This window comes from Hypanus sabinus, chromosome 19 (genome assembly GCF_030144855.1).
Source record: "Hypanus sabinus isolate sHypSab1 chromosome 19, sHypSab1.hap1, whole genome shotgun sequence".
In the NCBI taxonomy this organism is placed as follows: Eukaryota; Metazoa; Chordata; class Chondrichthyes; order Myliobatiformes; family Dasyatidae; genus Hypanus; species Hypanus sabinus.
This window is the reverse complement of record NC_082724.1, coordinates 23,349,180-23,366,614: the sequence shown is the minus strand read 5'-3', so window position 1 is coordinate 23,366,614 and position 17,435 is coordinate 23,349,180. Positions and strand designations below refer to the sequence as shown.

Here is a 17,435-nt window from a genome sequence, read left to right as displayed (position 1 = left end):
ATTGGTTTATGTATAGCTTTTCATACATTCTATTGTATTTCTTTATTTTCTTGTAACTGCCTGCAAGAAAACAAATCTCAAGGTAATATGGTGACATACTCGTATTTTGACAATGAATTTACTTCGACGTTGCAAATCTGGTCATTTGGGAGGACAGAACTAATGATTAAAAAGTCTATACAAACTGTCCCCAGGTTACAAGTGTCCAATTGATATTGATAGTTTCCATAATATTAAGTTCAATAGACTGACTTGTACATGAATTCATTCCTACTCAACATCTTTTCTGCTTGAGCGCTGAAGAGTCAGTTGTCAGATGCTATTGTAAATATTGGCTACTTGGTTGAGGTAGTGGAGGGTGACTGACAAGGCAGGAATTTTATGTGGGTTCAAAGGGATATGTTGAAATTCTTTGTTTATTGGATTATCGGTGAAGTTGTCAACACAGTTTGTGTGCTCTGTTTGAATTTTGCTTTTTGTGAGACTTTGTTGTTTATATCTAATAATGTACATTTTTTCCCTTGCAGCTCAGAAAAGAATTGTTCAGGTATGTTCCTTCTCATTACGAAAGCAAAATATTGTAAATATAACCAGCAATCTATCAAAGTAATCATTAGACAGCTTTGTGTAAAGAGGAAATATATTAGCATTTCAGGCAAGTTGTATGTGATTTTTGCAGTGCTGTCATCCTAAAATGTTAACTATTCCTTTCCAGAGACTTCCTGGCTTGCTTTTGATATTTGATTATTTCCTGGATTTTGACATGTACTTGAATTTTCAGTAGAAAACATCTGTAAAGCTGTAGTACCACAGTAATGTGTTCTTTTTCTGTTATTGACTGATACCAAGGCGAGATCCTTGATGAAAACTACAGAAATCTAATAAATCATTAAAATATTCTCTGCTGCCCAAAGAAAGCTTCAGAAATGTGCAAAAAAGGATCTTTCATTTCTGAAATGTTGTATCGCTTTCGTCCTGGCTTTTAGTAATTGTATGTATAGCAGCATACAGTGATACCATAAGGGTCATGCCAAATTTGTTAAGAAAGCAATTGATTGCATCAGCCCTGATGTAATTGATAAATTTATTTCTGATTCTAACCATCCAATGTGTACAAAGTGAAAGAAAGGAGCACAATATAAAATTAATTTGTTTTTTAAATCTTCATTTTAATAGCATCTTAAGTTCCTTGTGCTCTAAGTTTTGACCTTTTCTGAACTCTAGTTTGAAAATCTAACTTGTTTTGTCATAGTCCACCTGGGCTACGAGATTAAAACTCAGCAGGTTTACTCTGATAAGCAATTCAAAACTTCTATTCCATTGAAATAGATTCTGGGAAGAGGAACAACAACATACACAAAATGCTGGTGGAACACAGCAGGCCAGGCAGCATCTATAGGAGAAGTACTGTCGACGTTTCGGGCCGAGACCCTTTGTCAGGACTAACCGAAAGGAAAGCGAGAAAGAGATTTGAAAGTAGTGGGGGTAGGGGGAAATGCAAAATGATAGGAGAAGACCAGAGGGGGTGGGATGAAGCTAAGATCTGGAAAGGTGATTGGTGAAAGTGATACCGAGCTGGAGAAGGGAAAGGATCATGGGACGGGAGGCCTCGGGAGAAAGGGGGGGGGGAAGCACCAGAGGGAGATGGAAAACAGGCAAACAACTAAATATGTCAGGGATGGGGTAAGAAGGGGAGGAGGGGCATTAACGGAAGTTAGAGAAGTCAATGTTCATGCCATCAGGTTGGAGGCTACCCAGCCGGTATATAAGGTGTTGTTCCTCCAACCTGAGTTTGGATTCATTTTAACAGTAGAGGAGGCCATGGATAGACATATCAGAATGGGAATGGGATGTGGAATTAAAATGTGTGGCCACTGGGAGATACTGCTTTTTCTGGCGGACCGAGCATAGGTGTTCAGCAAAACGGTCTCCCAGTCTGCGTCGGGTCTCACCAATATATAAAAGGCCACACTGGGAGCACCGGACGCAGTATACCACACCAGCCGACTCACAGGTGAAGTGTCACCTCACCTGGAAGGACTGTCTGGGGCGCTGAATGGTGGTGAGGGAGGAAATGTAAGGGCAGGTGTAGCACTTGTTCCACTTACAAGGATAAGTGTCAGGAGGGAGATCGGTGGGAAGGGATGGGGAACGAGTGGACAAGGGAGTCGTGTAAGGAGCGATCCCTGCGGAAAGCAGAAAGAGTGGGGGAAGGAAAGATGTGCTTGGTAGTGAGATCCCGTTGGAGGTGGCGTAAGTTATGGAGAATTATACGTTATTATGAATTATGCTGCCTGGCCTGCTGTGTTCCACCAGCATTTTGTGTGTGTTGTTGTTTGAATTTCCAGCATCTGCAGATTTCCTCGTGTTTGCTGGGAAGAGAATGTTGGTTGAAATTCAGAAATAAACACAAACTTTTAATGAACATTACATGCATTTTTAAGTTTTGGATCTCAGTTGTTAGAGCATGTTAAAAACTCTGGTGTTCATTTTAATTATACAGTGGATTCTGGTTAATTGGAACACATTGGAACCAGAACATTTTGGTCCAACTAAGCAGCTGCCCCAATTAGCTGAAGTTTCATGGAAATAGTTTAAAACATTTAAAAAAAAAAGACATCACCAGCATTTAATTGTCTAACAAACCATGTATTTGAATGAAATACAGAACAAACTAGAACACTAATACTACTATAACCATATAACAATCACAGCACGGAAACAGGCCATCTCGGCCCTCCTAGTCCGTGCCGGGACTTTTGTACTGTTTTGTATACTGTAAAACTGTAATTTTAATTGTCATCGACAGAGGAATTCATCCATGGTGTACGCTACCTTGTTCTTTTGATTGATTGTGAACAGCGAAAAACAGGATAGGTATCCAGTGCAGATAACGGACTGGCTTCATACAATGCTTTCAACATTTGCACGCTCCAGATCCTCATTTGGATTGTAGTGTTCAAGATGATTGTCGATACCTTCAAGTTCTTCGTAGTTCCCAATTTGCTGAAATAGTGAAATTGTCATTTTTGCTCCCAGCCGTTCTGTCATCTCTAAGCCTGAATGCTTGAAACTGCAGAGAACAAAGCAGCCCTATATTGGCTTACTGCTTACTTCTCACCAACTATCAGTGACAAAAATCACTGCCTTTTGAACATAAATACACATAGCTGACATTATTTTGAAAACTGATCGCTGTAAGCATGTAGTAGCCACACAAGTGCTCATGACTGATACTAGTTAGAAACTCGCAACAGTTTCCTGCCATAATTAGGTGGTATAGTGTCCCAAATAAACGAAGGGATTCCTGGATATTTTCTCAATTAATTTTTGTTCTTTAAATATTGTCCTAAATAAGTGGCTGCCCTGGTTAACTGATTGCTAAATTGACCAGAATCCACTATGTTTTGTGTATCTAATTTGTGATTTATAGATAAACAATCATCAATATTTTCAATTTTTTCCTGGTATGTTCATTCTAGACCTATTTTCCATATTTTAGTTTTGAACTACTAAAATCAATTTGCTTAGTGTATGTACTTCATTATTTAGGATGAGATACTAATTTTATAATCTGGTTTTTGACATTTTCATAGTAACATAAATAGCCAAGAAAGGGTCTCTGCTCTCAGATATGTGCATCTCTAAATATGTAGTTTGATAGATTAAGCTCATGGGCAGTCTATTTGTAACCAATCTTTGGGCATTTAGATTAGGTTAACTTTATTTATCACAAGTACATTGAAAATACAATGAAATTTGTCCTTTGTGTCAAAGACCAGCACATTCTGAGGATGTGCTGGGGGTAGCCCGTGTGTGTCAACATGCTTCTAGCACCAACTTTGGAATGTGGGAGGGAACTGGATCACCCAGATGAAACCCACATGGTGATGGGGGGGGGTGGGGTACGTAGAAGTTCCTTACTGACAGTGGTGGAATTGAACTCTGGTTGCTGGCATTTCTTCTGGACTTTGCTATCATTGTGATCTGGGGATACTGTTAACTCCGGATATGTGGGTTACCAATTATTCAGAACAATTACATTGTCTCACTTACATGGTGATGAACAAAACTACAGGTATATCATCTATTTAATTTTAATTTTCTACTTGAGCATTTGAATTAAAAATTGTTTCTCTTTAGAAAAGTCTTACTACACAATCTGGAAAGGACAACTTATGAACAAAGGGAGGCTTCTGTGCTTCGGTTCTTTACAGTCAGCTACCCAACCGTTTCAGCCATTCAAATTGTAAGTACTTATTTCTCTATGCTTTATGGCTTGATTGGTGAACAGGGGAAAATTGTGCAAATTTGTGTTGAGAATGACTGTGGCATAGTGAAGACTATCAATGTTCTGTTGCTGGAATATGATGACACTTCAAATTGTACTTTTCTGAATCTTTCAAATAGTGAAAAGCAATTTTTTAAAATGGGTGAAGGCTAAAATGTATCCTAATGTTTGAATTCGGAGTGGAAAATTTGATGCTATAGTTGTCAAATGTTCAATAATTTGACATAGTATATCTCGGTAGCATTTGGAGCGCCATAGTAACGTAGCATTTAGCGTGCAGCTATTATAGCTCGGTGCATTGGAGTTCAATTCCAGTGCCTCCTATAAGAAAGATTGTACATTCCTTCCATGTGCACGTGGGTTTCCTTTGAGTGCTCTGATTTCCTCCCACAGTCCAAAGATGTACTTGTCAGTAGCTTATTTGTCCATTGTAAATTGTCCTGTGCTTAGACTAGGGTTAAATCGGGCGCTGCGGGTAGCTTGGTAGGCTGGAAGGATCTGTTCCATGTTACAGCTCTTTACATAAATAAATAAACCAATCTGAAATTATACCTGATCATACTGTTGTGCAGGGTATGTAATTTTGGTTTCTGTGTATATATCTCCTTCCAGCCATTAAGAGTAAAATTAAGTACTGCATGAAATGCTCAAGTATCAGTCAGACATCTTTAGTAAGATTCAAGATTATGTAATGTAATTTCTAGTATACACATGTAAAACACAATTGTTACTCTGGATCTGATGGAGCACAAAAACCCCCACCAAGATAAAGAATACAATAAAACATGATAAATATGAATACTGTATGCACAATAGCTAATTGTACAAAAATTGGTTGCATGTACATAAGATGCTGGATACAAGAGTGCCTGTACATTAGATGACTGGCAGGAAATAATAAAGTAATGGTGGTAGGGTGAGTTAGTGGATGAAGGTGTTGATCAGCTTATTGCTCCAAATGTTTTGGAATTTGGTGTCCTGGTGTGGATATGACGCAGGCTGGAAGATTGTGGCCCAAATTTTGTACCTTCCATCCTTGGATCAAAGATTAGAAAGAAATGTATTTTATCACATTTAAATGTTACAGTTGATTTATCATCTGTTATTGACCATGCTGTGTATATAAAAAGCATTTCTTGACTTGCCTGAATCAACATTGAGTGAATCTAGCTCCAACTTTATAATTTGCTTACCAATCCAAGACTCCCTTACAAATGGAAGTTATTCTTTCATTGACTTTAAGTTTCAGGGATACAACCTGAGGCGAGATCTACCCTAATTTAACCTTTGAATTCATTCCAGGTATTATTTTGGCAAAGTGTCTTGGCCCAAAACATTGACTGTACTTTTTTCCATAGATGCTGCCTGGCCTTCTGAGTTCCTTCAGCATTCTGTACGTGTTGTTTGGATTTCCAGCGTCTGTTGATTTTCTCTTGTTTGTGTTAAGACTGGTAAATCCTCAGTGAAACAGGGTGTACAGTCGGGTCTCCTTATCCGCGAGGGATTGGTTTTGGGACCCATTGCGTTTACCAAAATTTGCGGATGCTGAAGTCCCTTATTCAACCAGTCTCAGTGTGGTGGACCTTAGGACCCAGCGGAACCCAAGACCTTATTTAACCTGTCTCAGTGCGGTGGACATTAGGACCCAGCGGTAGAGATCTGAATCCACAGTGTTTCTGTTCACAAAAATAATCACGATAACGATTGAAAATAAAGCGGAAATAATAAACCGATTAGAAAGAGGTGAAACGCCATCGATCATTGGAAATGTGTTAGGCTACGTTGGTCAATGATTGGAACAATTTTAAAGGATGCAGTGAGAAAGGCTGTTCCTTGATGAAAGCTACAATTATTACTAAACAACGCAGTGGTTTAATTTTTGGGTTTTTGATCCTCCATATCAACCCGGCACGATGGAGAGCGCCCTCAATAGCGATCTGTCACTAGGTCGAACTCTGGAACTTCCCGAGCCCAGCACTGAAACATACGTTCCTAAGTGTTTTATATGCACAGAAAGGTAAAATATATACTATATACGAATGCAAACATTTGACTAACTGACGCTAAATAATACCGGATGTACTTGTTCTGACTTACTTAGTAAGAGAACTTCCGATATTTTTCGATCCCGATCCACGATAACCCACGCACATCCTCCCATACACTTTAAATCATCTCTAGATTACTTATAATACCTAATACAATGTAAATGCTATGTAAAATGGTTGTTATACTGCATTGTTTAGGGAATAATGACAAGAAAAAAAGTCTGTTCATGTTCGAACAGCAAGTGCTGGAAGAGCACTTCCGGGTTTTCGCGATTCGCAGTTGGTTGAATTCATGGATGAGGAATTCGCAGATAAGGAGGGCCGATTGTAATTAAGAATTTGCTTTTGCTAAATATGCCAACCATTTTTTTTGGCGTTTTCTGCATGTCTCAGCATTTTTACCCACATATGTGTACTCTTTTGACTTCAACTGTTTTGTTGGTAGACACGGAAATTAATTCCCTTTTATTAATGGCTATCGATCTGTTCTTGCGTTCTCTTTAATCATTTAAAAAATAAGATTTTAATTATATTCAGCTTATTTTTCTGCTCTATTATACATTGTGCACTTGTCAGAAGTCTTGCTGGGTCACTGTCAACTAAACCCCTCATACCTGAATTAAAATGGTCTTGCATTTACTCATTTTGGTAACCGTGCTTGGATTTAAATTGAGATAAACCTGATCCGCTATGCTATTTAAGCAGAGTAAAGTGTAAATGAAATATCCTTTCTGTCCAGGTGGAAGTTGCATTTAGGAACTGGTTTCCTGCAGCTTTATGTTCTCAGAGTGTATACACTCAGTGGCCACTTCATTGGGTTCAGAGTGGAACCTGATGTCTTCTGCTGCTGTAGCCCATACACTTCAAGGTTCAAGATGTGTTCAGAGAAGCTCTTCTGCACAACACTGTTGTAATTTGTGGTTATTTAAATTACTGTCACCTTCCTGCCAGCTTGGTCCATTCTCCTCTGCCTTTTCTCATTAACGAGGAATTTTTACCCACAGAACAGCCACTCACTGGATATTAATTTTTTGCACCATCCTCTGTAAACTTGTATAGAAACTGTTGAGCACAAAAATCCCAGAATATCGGCAGTTTCTGAGACACTAGAACCACCTTATCTGGCACCAACAATCATTCCACAGTCAAGGTCATTTAGATCACATTTCTTCCCCATTCTGTTGTTTGGTCTGCACACCAACTAAACCTCTTGACTATGTCTGCATACTTTGATGAATTGAGTTATTGCCACATGATTGGCTGATTGGATATTTGCATCTGTATATAATAAAGTGGCCACTGAGTGTATGTGCTTTGAATGTTTAATATTTCCCTCTCAAGAAGAGTTAAAAGTCATACACTCATCCTTGGCTACAGCTTCTCAAAGATGAGTCTCTAATCTTTACTCTAATTCCTCCTGGAGATGCTTTATTGTTCTTTCGCAGAATTCATGGAATAAGGTTGTTATCACAAAATTACACAAATGCAGTAATCTATGTTGCCAATTGTAAAGAAGCCACCTACTTAATACTCCTACTAACAACACCCACCATTTCTTTGAGCAGTGCAAAATATACTTGTGACTCTTAAGTCGTATGGATTCCCTGGTACTGATAAGTTTGTTAACCTTCGCAAAGATGGAATTTGATTGCCCCTTGGAGGTGGTCTGCCTGAAGCACAAACTCTTACATTTTCTGGAATTTTACTGAATTCAGGTGAAGGCTGCATCCATAGCTCTGGAGTGCTGTTTGTCTTTTATAGAATCAAATTGTGTGTCCTTTGTTTTGTAACCTTGCTCCTCGGCCATGACTCCTTTGCAATTAATATTTAAGAATATTATCTTTTTACAAGTCGCCATTCAATTGTTACAAGTGACAAAAAGTGTAGTCATAAGTTTATAATAAATATTTAAACTATTCTCAACTGGAGGCTTCCCAGTTTACTTACAGACCTGTTTCATTTCTCATTTTTAGTCCACATTGCATTGAATGCAGGAAAGATGTGTCCACGTTGTATTCAAACTTTCTAGAGGGGTCTTATCATTTAAATAGTGTTCTGCCCATCTTTGATTCCAATAAGCCAATCAATCAATTAAAAAATTGTTGAAGCTGACTCTAATCTAATTGAATATTTACATGTTTGATTGCACCTTGTACTTTCCCAAAGTATTCTTGGCTTGATATTTAAGTCTTGGAACAATTTTCTTTTCAATGAATTGGTGGCGAGCTGGGATATTTGACTGGGATCACAGCAAGTAGTTACACTACTTCAGTCATCTCTTTCAAAGAAAACTATAGTTAAAGGAAATGCAATGTGCCCTTTGATGGAAGTTATAGAAAGTTCTCTCAATAAAAGCAGAACAGATTCTCTAAAGAATTTCAGTAAGGGAAAGCTAGCTGCCATAGGATTGATCGTATTGTTGACCTTAGTTATTTTAATAGTAGTGTGATCATCTGGAGAATTACTGGAGAATTGTGTCATCAATGAACTACAGTGCTGAATGTAGTATTATAGTTCATTGTTATTAATGTATGGTTAAATATCTTTTGGTCTCAGATGTTTAATTGGAATGCATGTCTGTCTTTGGTTGAATTTGCAGATCTTATTTAATCAACCCTTTACCCTTTAGGCCTGAGAAACTTGACATCAATATGATTATGAGTGTTGATTGCTTGAAAAATAAAATTCCAGTGACCGTATTCCAAAAAGCAACTTTCTCTGGGATTCGAGAAGGTAAGAACTTGGTTGAATTTGTGGTGAACCTTTTGGATCAGAGTTCTCCCTCTTGCCCTTTGAAGACAACTGTCATTTAAGTAAATTACTTAATATTAGCAATTTGGCTGTGATTCAGCTAGACATCCCCAAATCTGTGATTTTATGTAATTGGAGAGTGAGGAAACACTTAGTTAATGTCTGGTTTTTACTATGCCCCTTGAATTAGTTCATTTCCATCTGTTATCTAATTTTTGTGACCAGAGTAGAAAATCTGCCAAATTGCCTTTATGTATGCTTTTTCTTTATCACCTCTTTTTGGTAATTACTTGTTTCCTTTGACAATAATTGTAAATTTTTTTTACAGCTAGAAATGAGCTTCTTTGCTTGCTTATATCTTAAAATATCAAGCTACCAGATACTGTTAAATAATGGTCAGCATCAATGTACTTTTTCCCCAGTACTGAAGAATGGAATGTATTATAGCTTATATGACCTTGTGGAACAAAGCAAAACGGGAAGGAATTTGGAGGCTCTGCTTAATAAACTGGAAGAGGATAAACTAGTGAGTTAATCCATTCAGTGAATGTATAATATATTGAAAACACATAGTTAAAATAATTTGACTAAGCTCATTTTAATTAGATGATTAATTTCAACCATGACTGCTTTTTGGTATTATAGCTAAGAAAATTTTGTATTCTGGTGTTGAGCTTTATGTTGAGGCTGTCACTGTCACTATTGTGTCAATGTTATTTTCCATATCCTATTTGTATTTTTGTGATCATTTAAGACTTACTGTCTTTAACCATAGGTTTTTATAAAACCCTTGGATGATCGTGGATTTCTGATTTTATTTTCTCCCTCAGAGATGGCGGATAATGGTAAGCAATTGCTCAGTATTATATGGAACGATGTTATAGTTTTTGCATTTAGGAAACTTAGAATTTTAGTATACTCATAACTCCTATTTTGAATGTATTTTTGTTTAAAACAGGACCTCAAAACTTGAAGCCCAAGTGTCTTCAAGCACTATTTTTATTTCCAGAGTCGCGAATGAGTGGTGTCGGTAAGTTGAATCATTAAATTCAAATAAGTCCAGAAGTAATTTGCTGAAAATAAGTCTCAGTAAGTGCAAGAGATGTCCCCCTTGGTGGTGCAATAATATCAGCGCCGGACTTGAGCGAAGGTTCCAGAGTTCGAATCCAAGTCAGGTTGAGCGTTACACTAGCAACTCGGCCTCGTAAAAACAAGAATAGCTTGCTATGGAAACACCGTCATGACAGTGCCCCGATAACTCCACTGCCGAGTTAAGGGCTATTCTTCTTCAAGTGCAAGAGATGCTTATAAATCGTTGTGGCATTTAATTAACACTGTAGAAAATATTTGTCTTTACATTAATTTTTTCAATTCATTCTGTTCCTTAATTAATTTATGCACTTCAGTTTATTTATGTGTAATCCATCTGTAGATTTTACCCTTAAGGTATTATGTGTTATGTATATTAGAGTGCTTTGTACCCTGGTTTGGAGAAATGTCTTGTTTGACGGTATACATGTGGCAATAAACTTGATTTGACTTTCACCATCTTGTTACAGAGTAGCTGGATGATCTAAAAATGGCAAATTTGCCCATTTTGGGCAAGAAGTGGAAATAGTTTTTGTAATAATTAGTACTCAGATCCTTGAAGTGCTCTTGTTTTAATTAATTCCATTTAACAATGAATGAGAAGAAATATTTCAATCTTAATCTAGAATCAAAATGACTACAGATACTGGAAGTATGAAATAAAAATAGAAAATGCTGCAAGTACCTTGCAGGATGTGGAACATCTCGAGAGAAATGAGAGTTAATGTTTCAGGTTAATCAAAACTATGAAACATGTGAGTGAAATACATCTTAAATTGCAGAGGAAGAGAAAGGCTAGACTGGTTACCAGAGAAAGTAAATAATAAAATTGGTTGGGGTACCTGCTGAAAAAGGGTGAGGAAAGTTTGTTGAAGCTTCTGCCTGGAAGATGAATGAAAACAGACGAAAGGTGCTGGGGCTGTGACATACAAAAACACTGCCAATGCCAGAAACCTGACCAAGAATGCTGGAAAACCTCATCTGATCAGGCAGCTCAGTGGGGAGAGGATAACTGAGTTAATGTAGAGTTAGATCATTCAACAAAACTGGTGAGTTCTGATAAAAATTGAAAAAAGCTACTTAACTGAAATTGTCTTGTCCTGGGGACTGTAATGTTCTGTGTTGGCAAGTGCATAGCTGCTTTTCAGAACATCTAAAGATGACTGAAATAATCTAGTTGACTTTTTTGCTTTAATTCTTTTCCCTGCTCCAATTTTAACCTTTGTTTGACTCCTACACTGACAAAGCTTGACATTTGCTCCGAGTAGACACTCAACATTGAATTGAACAGTTTCACATTATTACTCTGTTTCCAAGCTAGCATATCTTCTGAAGCCACACGCACACATTCAGTTCTTTTGAATATTTGTCAAAATAATACTTCAGTTCTGTTATTTTCTCTGAATAAATGCTGCCTGATCTGGTGAATATTTTCAGCATTTTTTAAATCACATTTCTAGCAACTGCATTGTGTTATAAACATGAAAAAATCTGCAGATGCTGGAAATCCAATGCAGCACATGCAAAATTGTGGAGGAACTTGGCAGGCCAGGCAGCATCAATGGCAAAGGGTAATCAGTCAATGTTTTGAGCTGAGATCCTTCATCAAGTCTGGAGAGGAAAGGGAAGGAGTCAGAGTACGAAAGTGAGGGGAGGGGAGGTGGTAGGTGATAGGCAAAATGGAGAGGGGTGGTGAAGAGCTGGGAAGTTGATTGGTGAAAGAGATCAAGGGCTGGAGAAGGGGGTATCTGATAGAGAACAGAAGAAAGGAGGGGGAAGAGTACCAGAGAAGTAATGGGCAGGTAAGGAGAAGAGGTGAGAGAGGGCAAGAGGAATGGGGAATGGTGGTGGGGGGAAGGGAGTAATTACCAGAAGCTCAAGAAATTGATCAGGTTCCATCAGGTTGGAGGCGACCCAGTTGGAATATAAGGTGTTCCAACCCCTGAGTGTGGCCTCATTGCGACAGTAGAAGAGGCCACGGGCTGGCATGTCAGCATGGGAAGTGGAATTAAAATGGTTGGCCACTGGGAAATCTCAGTTTGTGTGGCAGAAGGTAATGAAGGTTCTTGCGGAAGCAGTCTCCCAATTTGCATTTGGTCTCACTGGAGGCCACACCAGGAGCATTGGATACAGTAGATGACCCCAACACATTTGTAGGTGAAGTGTCACCTCACCTGGAAGGACAGTTTGAGGACCAATTTGTAGTGAGGGAAGTGGTGTAGGGGCTAGTGTGGCAATTGTTCCACTTGCAAGCATAGGTAACGGGTATGAAATCAGTGCAGAGGGATGAGTGAACGAGTTGCGTAGGAAGTGATCCCTATGGAAGGGGGGTGGGGGGGGGAATGTGCTTGGTGGGATCCTGTTGGGAGATGGTGGAAGATGTGGAGAATTATGTACTAGTGGAGTAGTAGGTGAGAACAAGTGGAACCCTATCCCTGGTGTGATGGCAGAAGGATGGGGTGAGGGCAGATGTGTGCAAAATTGAAGAGATCTGGGTGAGGGCAGCATTAATGGAGGAAGTGAAGACCCTTTATTTGAAGGGGGACATCTCAGTTGTTCTGGAATGATGAACCTCATCCTGAGAGCAGATGCGGCGGAAGCAAAGGAACTGAGAGAAGTGAATGACTTTTTTTTACAGGGTACAGGGTGGGAAGAGGTATTGTACAGATAGCTGTGAAAATCGGTGGGTTTATGAAAGATATCAGTAGATATCTTGAGATGAGAGACCGAGAGGTTGAGAAAGGGGATAGAGCATTGTTTTATATCTCACATTACTGGTGTTTTTTTGGTTCCGTCCTCTTCTTTCATTCTCTTTACATATTCAGACAAATAAGCTTGAATAACAAGCTTTTGTCACTCACTGAGACAGCACCACCACTGCCTTTTATTCTGTCTGGAGACACCTGTGGTAGGGTGGAAACAATTGATTCCCTCAAGCTTTTATGCCATTTCTGCAACTTAAAACCTATTGGATTTTTGTCTTGAATATAACCTGAAATGTTCCTTTTTTTCCCCCTCTTTCCACTACCTGGTATGCTGAGTATTTTTAGCATTTCTTATTTTTATTTCAAGGCTTGATTGTAGTACTGAGAATATTCCGTCTCTCAGTAGGATTTGAGTATTTGTTGTGTTTTGTATTTTTTTAAAGTACTGTAACAATTTACAAACAAATACCATAACTCATTCTCAAAGGCATTTGTTCATAAATTAGTTTTCTCAGTGTCTGACTTGTATTTTAACAACTAAGTCTATGCCTGGTTTACTAAGCTTGTGGTTGTTTGTGTTCTTTTGTAGGAAGCATTAAGGGAAATACTAAGTGTATTCCAACTGTACACAATGACCCAGAGGCAGTACCCCAGCTGTCAAAGATTATACCTGCAATACATTTTGCTCTGGATAAAATTCGGAAAGAGCTGCCCTGTAGCTTACAGAAAGCAACCATAGATGCAGCATTTAAAAATAATATAACTGATTACCTGACAAATTCACTGCAAAAGGGGGCTTTTGCTGAAAATGGGAAAGTTCCTCAATTTACTATTCCTGCTTATGAGGAGAAACGATTCCCTTCGTTCCAACAGAAGAGATCAAATTTATCAAGAATCTTGCGTTCTTATATTTTTTTCCCTCATCGTTATCAGTTTGATGTTTTTAAAGCTGTGGAGATGTTAAACCAATATCCTAATCCTAATACGGAAATGCTTGATCCTCCTGTGTGTGCTGAAGAGGAGCAGAAATTTGATCCTGTACCAGAGATTATTGCTCAGGAACTGGGGAACCCTCAAGTGAAAAACATTGCAGTGGACAGTAATGTCCTTTTGCCCACTGATAATATAGCTGATCATGATCCAGATAAAATCCGAGAGCTTATTGACTTGATTTATAGCAGGAAAAGGCTTGGTCCAGGGGAGCCTGCTGCAATGAATATTGAAAAGCTTGCACACTGTATATCTGACAAAGATGATCTTGGACTGAAAAGAAAGTTGGAATTTGTTTCTGAGGGGAGCCACAAGCAAATGAAAATTACTGAAGGTAATGCAATGACACTGTAAATTAATATAATGAAATTTATGGTATATTGAAAATGGTATGCCTGAGGTTATGGTTATTTTAGCTTTTGGCCAAGAACATTGTTACTATTTAGGTTATATTCAAAGAAAAACTTACAGCACAATACAGGCCCTTCGGCCCACAATGCTGTGCCGAACATGTACATACTTTAAAAGTTACCTAGGGTTACCCATAGCCTTCTATTTTTCTAAGCTGCACGTACCTATCCAGGAGTCTCTTTTTTTTTTAAAAAAAACCCTATTTTAGCTACCTCCACCATTGTCACCAGGAGCCCATCCACGCACTCACCACTGTGTTTTTTAAAAAAAAATGACAACTTACCCCTGACATCCCTTCTGTACCTACTTCCAAGCACCTTAAAACTGCCCTCTCATGTTAGCCATTTCAGCCATGGGGAAAGTCCTCTGACTATCCACATGATCAGTGCCTCTCATCATCTTATACACCTCTATCAGGTCACCTCTCATCCTCTGTCGCTCCAAGGAGAAGAAGCCAAGTTCACTCAACCTATTCTCACAGGGCATGCTTCTCAATCCAAGCAAGCAAAGTATTCATTAAGTACCTCTGCTACCTCCTCCGGTTCCATACATACTTTTCCACTGTCAAACTTGATTGGTCCTATTCTCTCACGTCTTATTCTCTTGCGTTTCACATACTTGTAGAATGCTTTCGGGTTTTCCTTAATCCTGCTCATCAAGGCCTTCTCATAGCCCCTTCTGGCTTTCATAATTTCATTCTTAAGCTCCTTCCTGCTAGTCTTATAATTTTTTAGATGTCTGTCATTACCTGGATTTTTTTTTGACTCTTTCATATGCTTTTTGACTAGATTTTCAACAGCCCTTGTACACCATAGTTCTTGTACCCCACCACCCTTTCCCTATCTCATTGGAACATACCTATGCAGAACACCACGCCACATCTCTGCTGTACGTTTCCCTGAGAACATCTGTTCCCAATTTATACTTTCAAGTTCCTCCCTGATAGCTTCATATTTCCTCTTTCTCCAATTAAACACTTTCCTAAGTTGTCTGTTCCTATCCCTCTCCAATGCCATCGTATAGGAGTTAGAATTGTGATCACTATCTCCAAAATGCTCTCTCACTGAGAGACCTGACCAGGTCCATTTCCCATTACCAGATCAAGTACAGCCTCTCCTCTTGTAGGCTTATCTGCATATTGTGTCAGGAAACATTCCTGAAGACACTTAATAAACTCCACTCCATCTAAATCCCTTTGCTTTAGGGAGATGCCAATCAATATTGGGGAAATTAAAATCTCCCAAATCTGTCTCCTTATCTGCTCCTCGATGCCGTTACTATAAAAAACACCCAGTAGAGTTATTGACTCTTTCCTGTTTCTAACTTCCACCCACAGAGACTCAGTAGACTTGCTGCTTTTCTGCAGCCGTGTCACTATCTCTGATCAGCAGTGCTACACCCCCACCTCTCTTGCCTCCCTTCCTGTCCTTTCCGAAACATCTGAAGCCTAGCACTGCAAGTAGCCATTCCTGCCCTTGAGCCATCCAAGTCTCTGTAATGGCCACAACATCACAGCTCCAAGTACTGATCCACGATCTAAACTCATCCACTTTGTTCATGATACTCCTTGCATTAAAATAGACACATCTCAAACCATCAATCTTTGAGTATATCCCTTCTCTATCACCTGCCTAAATCCCTCTCACACTGTCTACAAGCTTTCTCGATTTGTGAGCCAACCGCCCCTTCCTCAGTCTCTTCAGTTTGGTTCCCAAACCCCAGCAACTCTAGTTTATACTCTCCCCAATAGCCGTAGCAAACCTCTCTGCCAGGATATTGGTCACCCTCAGATTCAAATGCAACCTGTTTTTTTTTGTACAGGTCACACCTTCCCCAAAAGAGGTCCCAATGATCCAGAAATCTGAACCACCTACCCCTTGCTCCAATCCCTCAGCCACATGTTTATCCTCCACCTCACTCTATTCTTATATTCACTGTCACGTGGCACAGGCAGTAATCCAGAGATTACAATCTTTGAGACCCTGCTTCTCAACGTCCTTCCTAACTCCTTGTAGTTTTCAGGGCCTCCTCTCTCTTCCAATCTATGTCGTTGATACCTTCCCACCTCAGGATATCATGGATGTGATCATCCTGGACCCTGGCACCCAGGAGGCAAACTACCATTCATGTTTCTTACCTGCGTCCACAGAATCGCCTGTCTGACCCCCTAACTGAAGAGTCTCTTATCACTGCTGCCATCCTCTTCCTTTCCCTACCCTTCTGAGCCACAGGGCCAGAGATGTGGCCACTGTTGCTTCCCCCAGGTAGGTCATACCCCCCCACCCCAACAGTATTCAGACAGGAGTACTTATTGTTAAGAGGGACAACCGCAGGGTTACTCTCTAGTATCTGACTCTTGCCCTTCCCTCACCTGACCGTTACCCACTTACCTGTCTCCCGAGGCCCCCGTGTGACTACTTGCCTATGGCTCTTCTCTGTCACTTCCTTACTTTCCCTGAATGAGGTCAGCACATATCTATGGCAGTTTGCCGAAGTTTTTAATGAATGGAATGTAAATAATGGTCTTTAAGGATTTTGTGGAATAATGTATTCTCAAGATGAGGATAAAGTGGTTCTTGGGTCTAAGTAGTTGTACGTTGATGGTCCATGTACATACCAGGGCACGTCTAGAGGACAAAGTGAAAAATGACAGAAATGCTGTTGAAAGCGTCCATAACCCTTTGTCACATCTGAAATATTCTTTTTGTTTACTGTCAATAGTATTTGACTTGTGAGTATTTCCATGTTTTCATACTGTTTAGTTTTTTAAAATTTCATGAGCAAAATTCAAGTGTATTTTGTAATTCAAGGGATGAAGGAGTTCTATATCTGGCTTGCACTTTTTAACCTGAAAGCATTAATGCTCATGCTGGATTTTTACAATTTATGTGATTGATAAAACAGTGGTGTGATAAAACTGGAATAAATTTTGTTTTATCATTGTGGATGTTGTTAAAAAGGATAGCTTTTAACTTGAGACAAAAGAGACTGCAGATGCTGGAATCTGATTCTAAAAACAATGTGGGAAGAAGGCCATGTAAAGTACCATCTATGGAGGCAAAAGATGAGTTAACATTTTGGGTTGAGATCCCGCATTAAGATAAAGCACAGTCTCAAGGTCTTAAGTTCAAAGTAAAATGTATTAGCAGA

At 39.2% G+C, this 17,435-nt stretch overlaps 1 protein-coding gene across 1 annotated transcript in view; it reads left to right on the top strand.

Moving 5' to 3' along the window:
- Positions 1-17,435, top strand: part of tasora (transcription activation suppressor a) — a 56,278-nt gene that overhangs the window by 21,625 nt on the left and 17,218 nt on the right. The window contains exons 8-14 of the mRNA XM_059944167.1: positions 528-547; positions 4,144-4,249; positions 8,969-9,072; positions 9,513-9,616; positions 9,866-9,935; positions 10,049-10,120; positions 13,474-14,208. Coding sequence (XP_059800150.1) covers positions 528-547; positions 4,144-4,249; positions 8,969-9,072; positions 9,513-9,616; positions 9,866-9,935; positions 10,049-10,120; positions 13,474-14,208 — 1,211 coding nt within the window. The remainder of the gene's footprint in view (positions 1-527; positions 548-4,143; positions 4,250-8,968; positions 9,073-9,512; positions 9,617-9,865; positions 9,936-10,048; positions 10,121-13,473; positions 14,209-17,435) is intronic.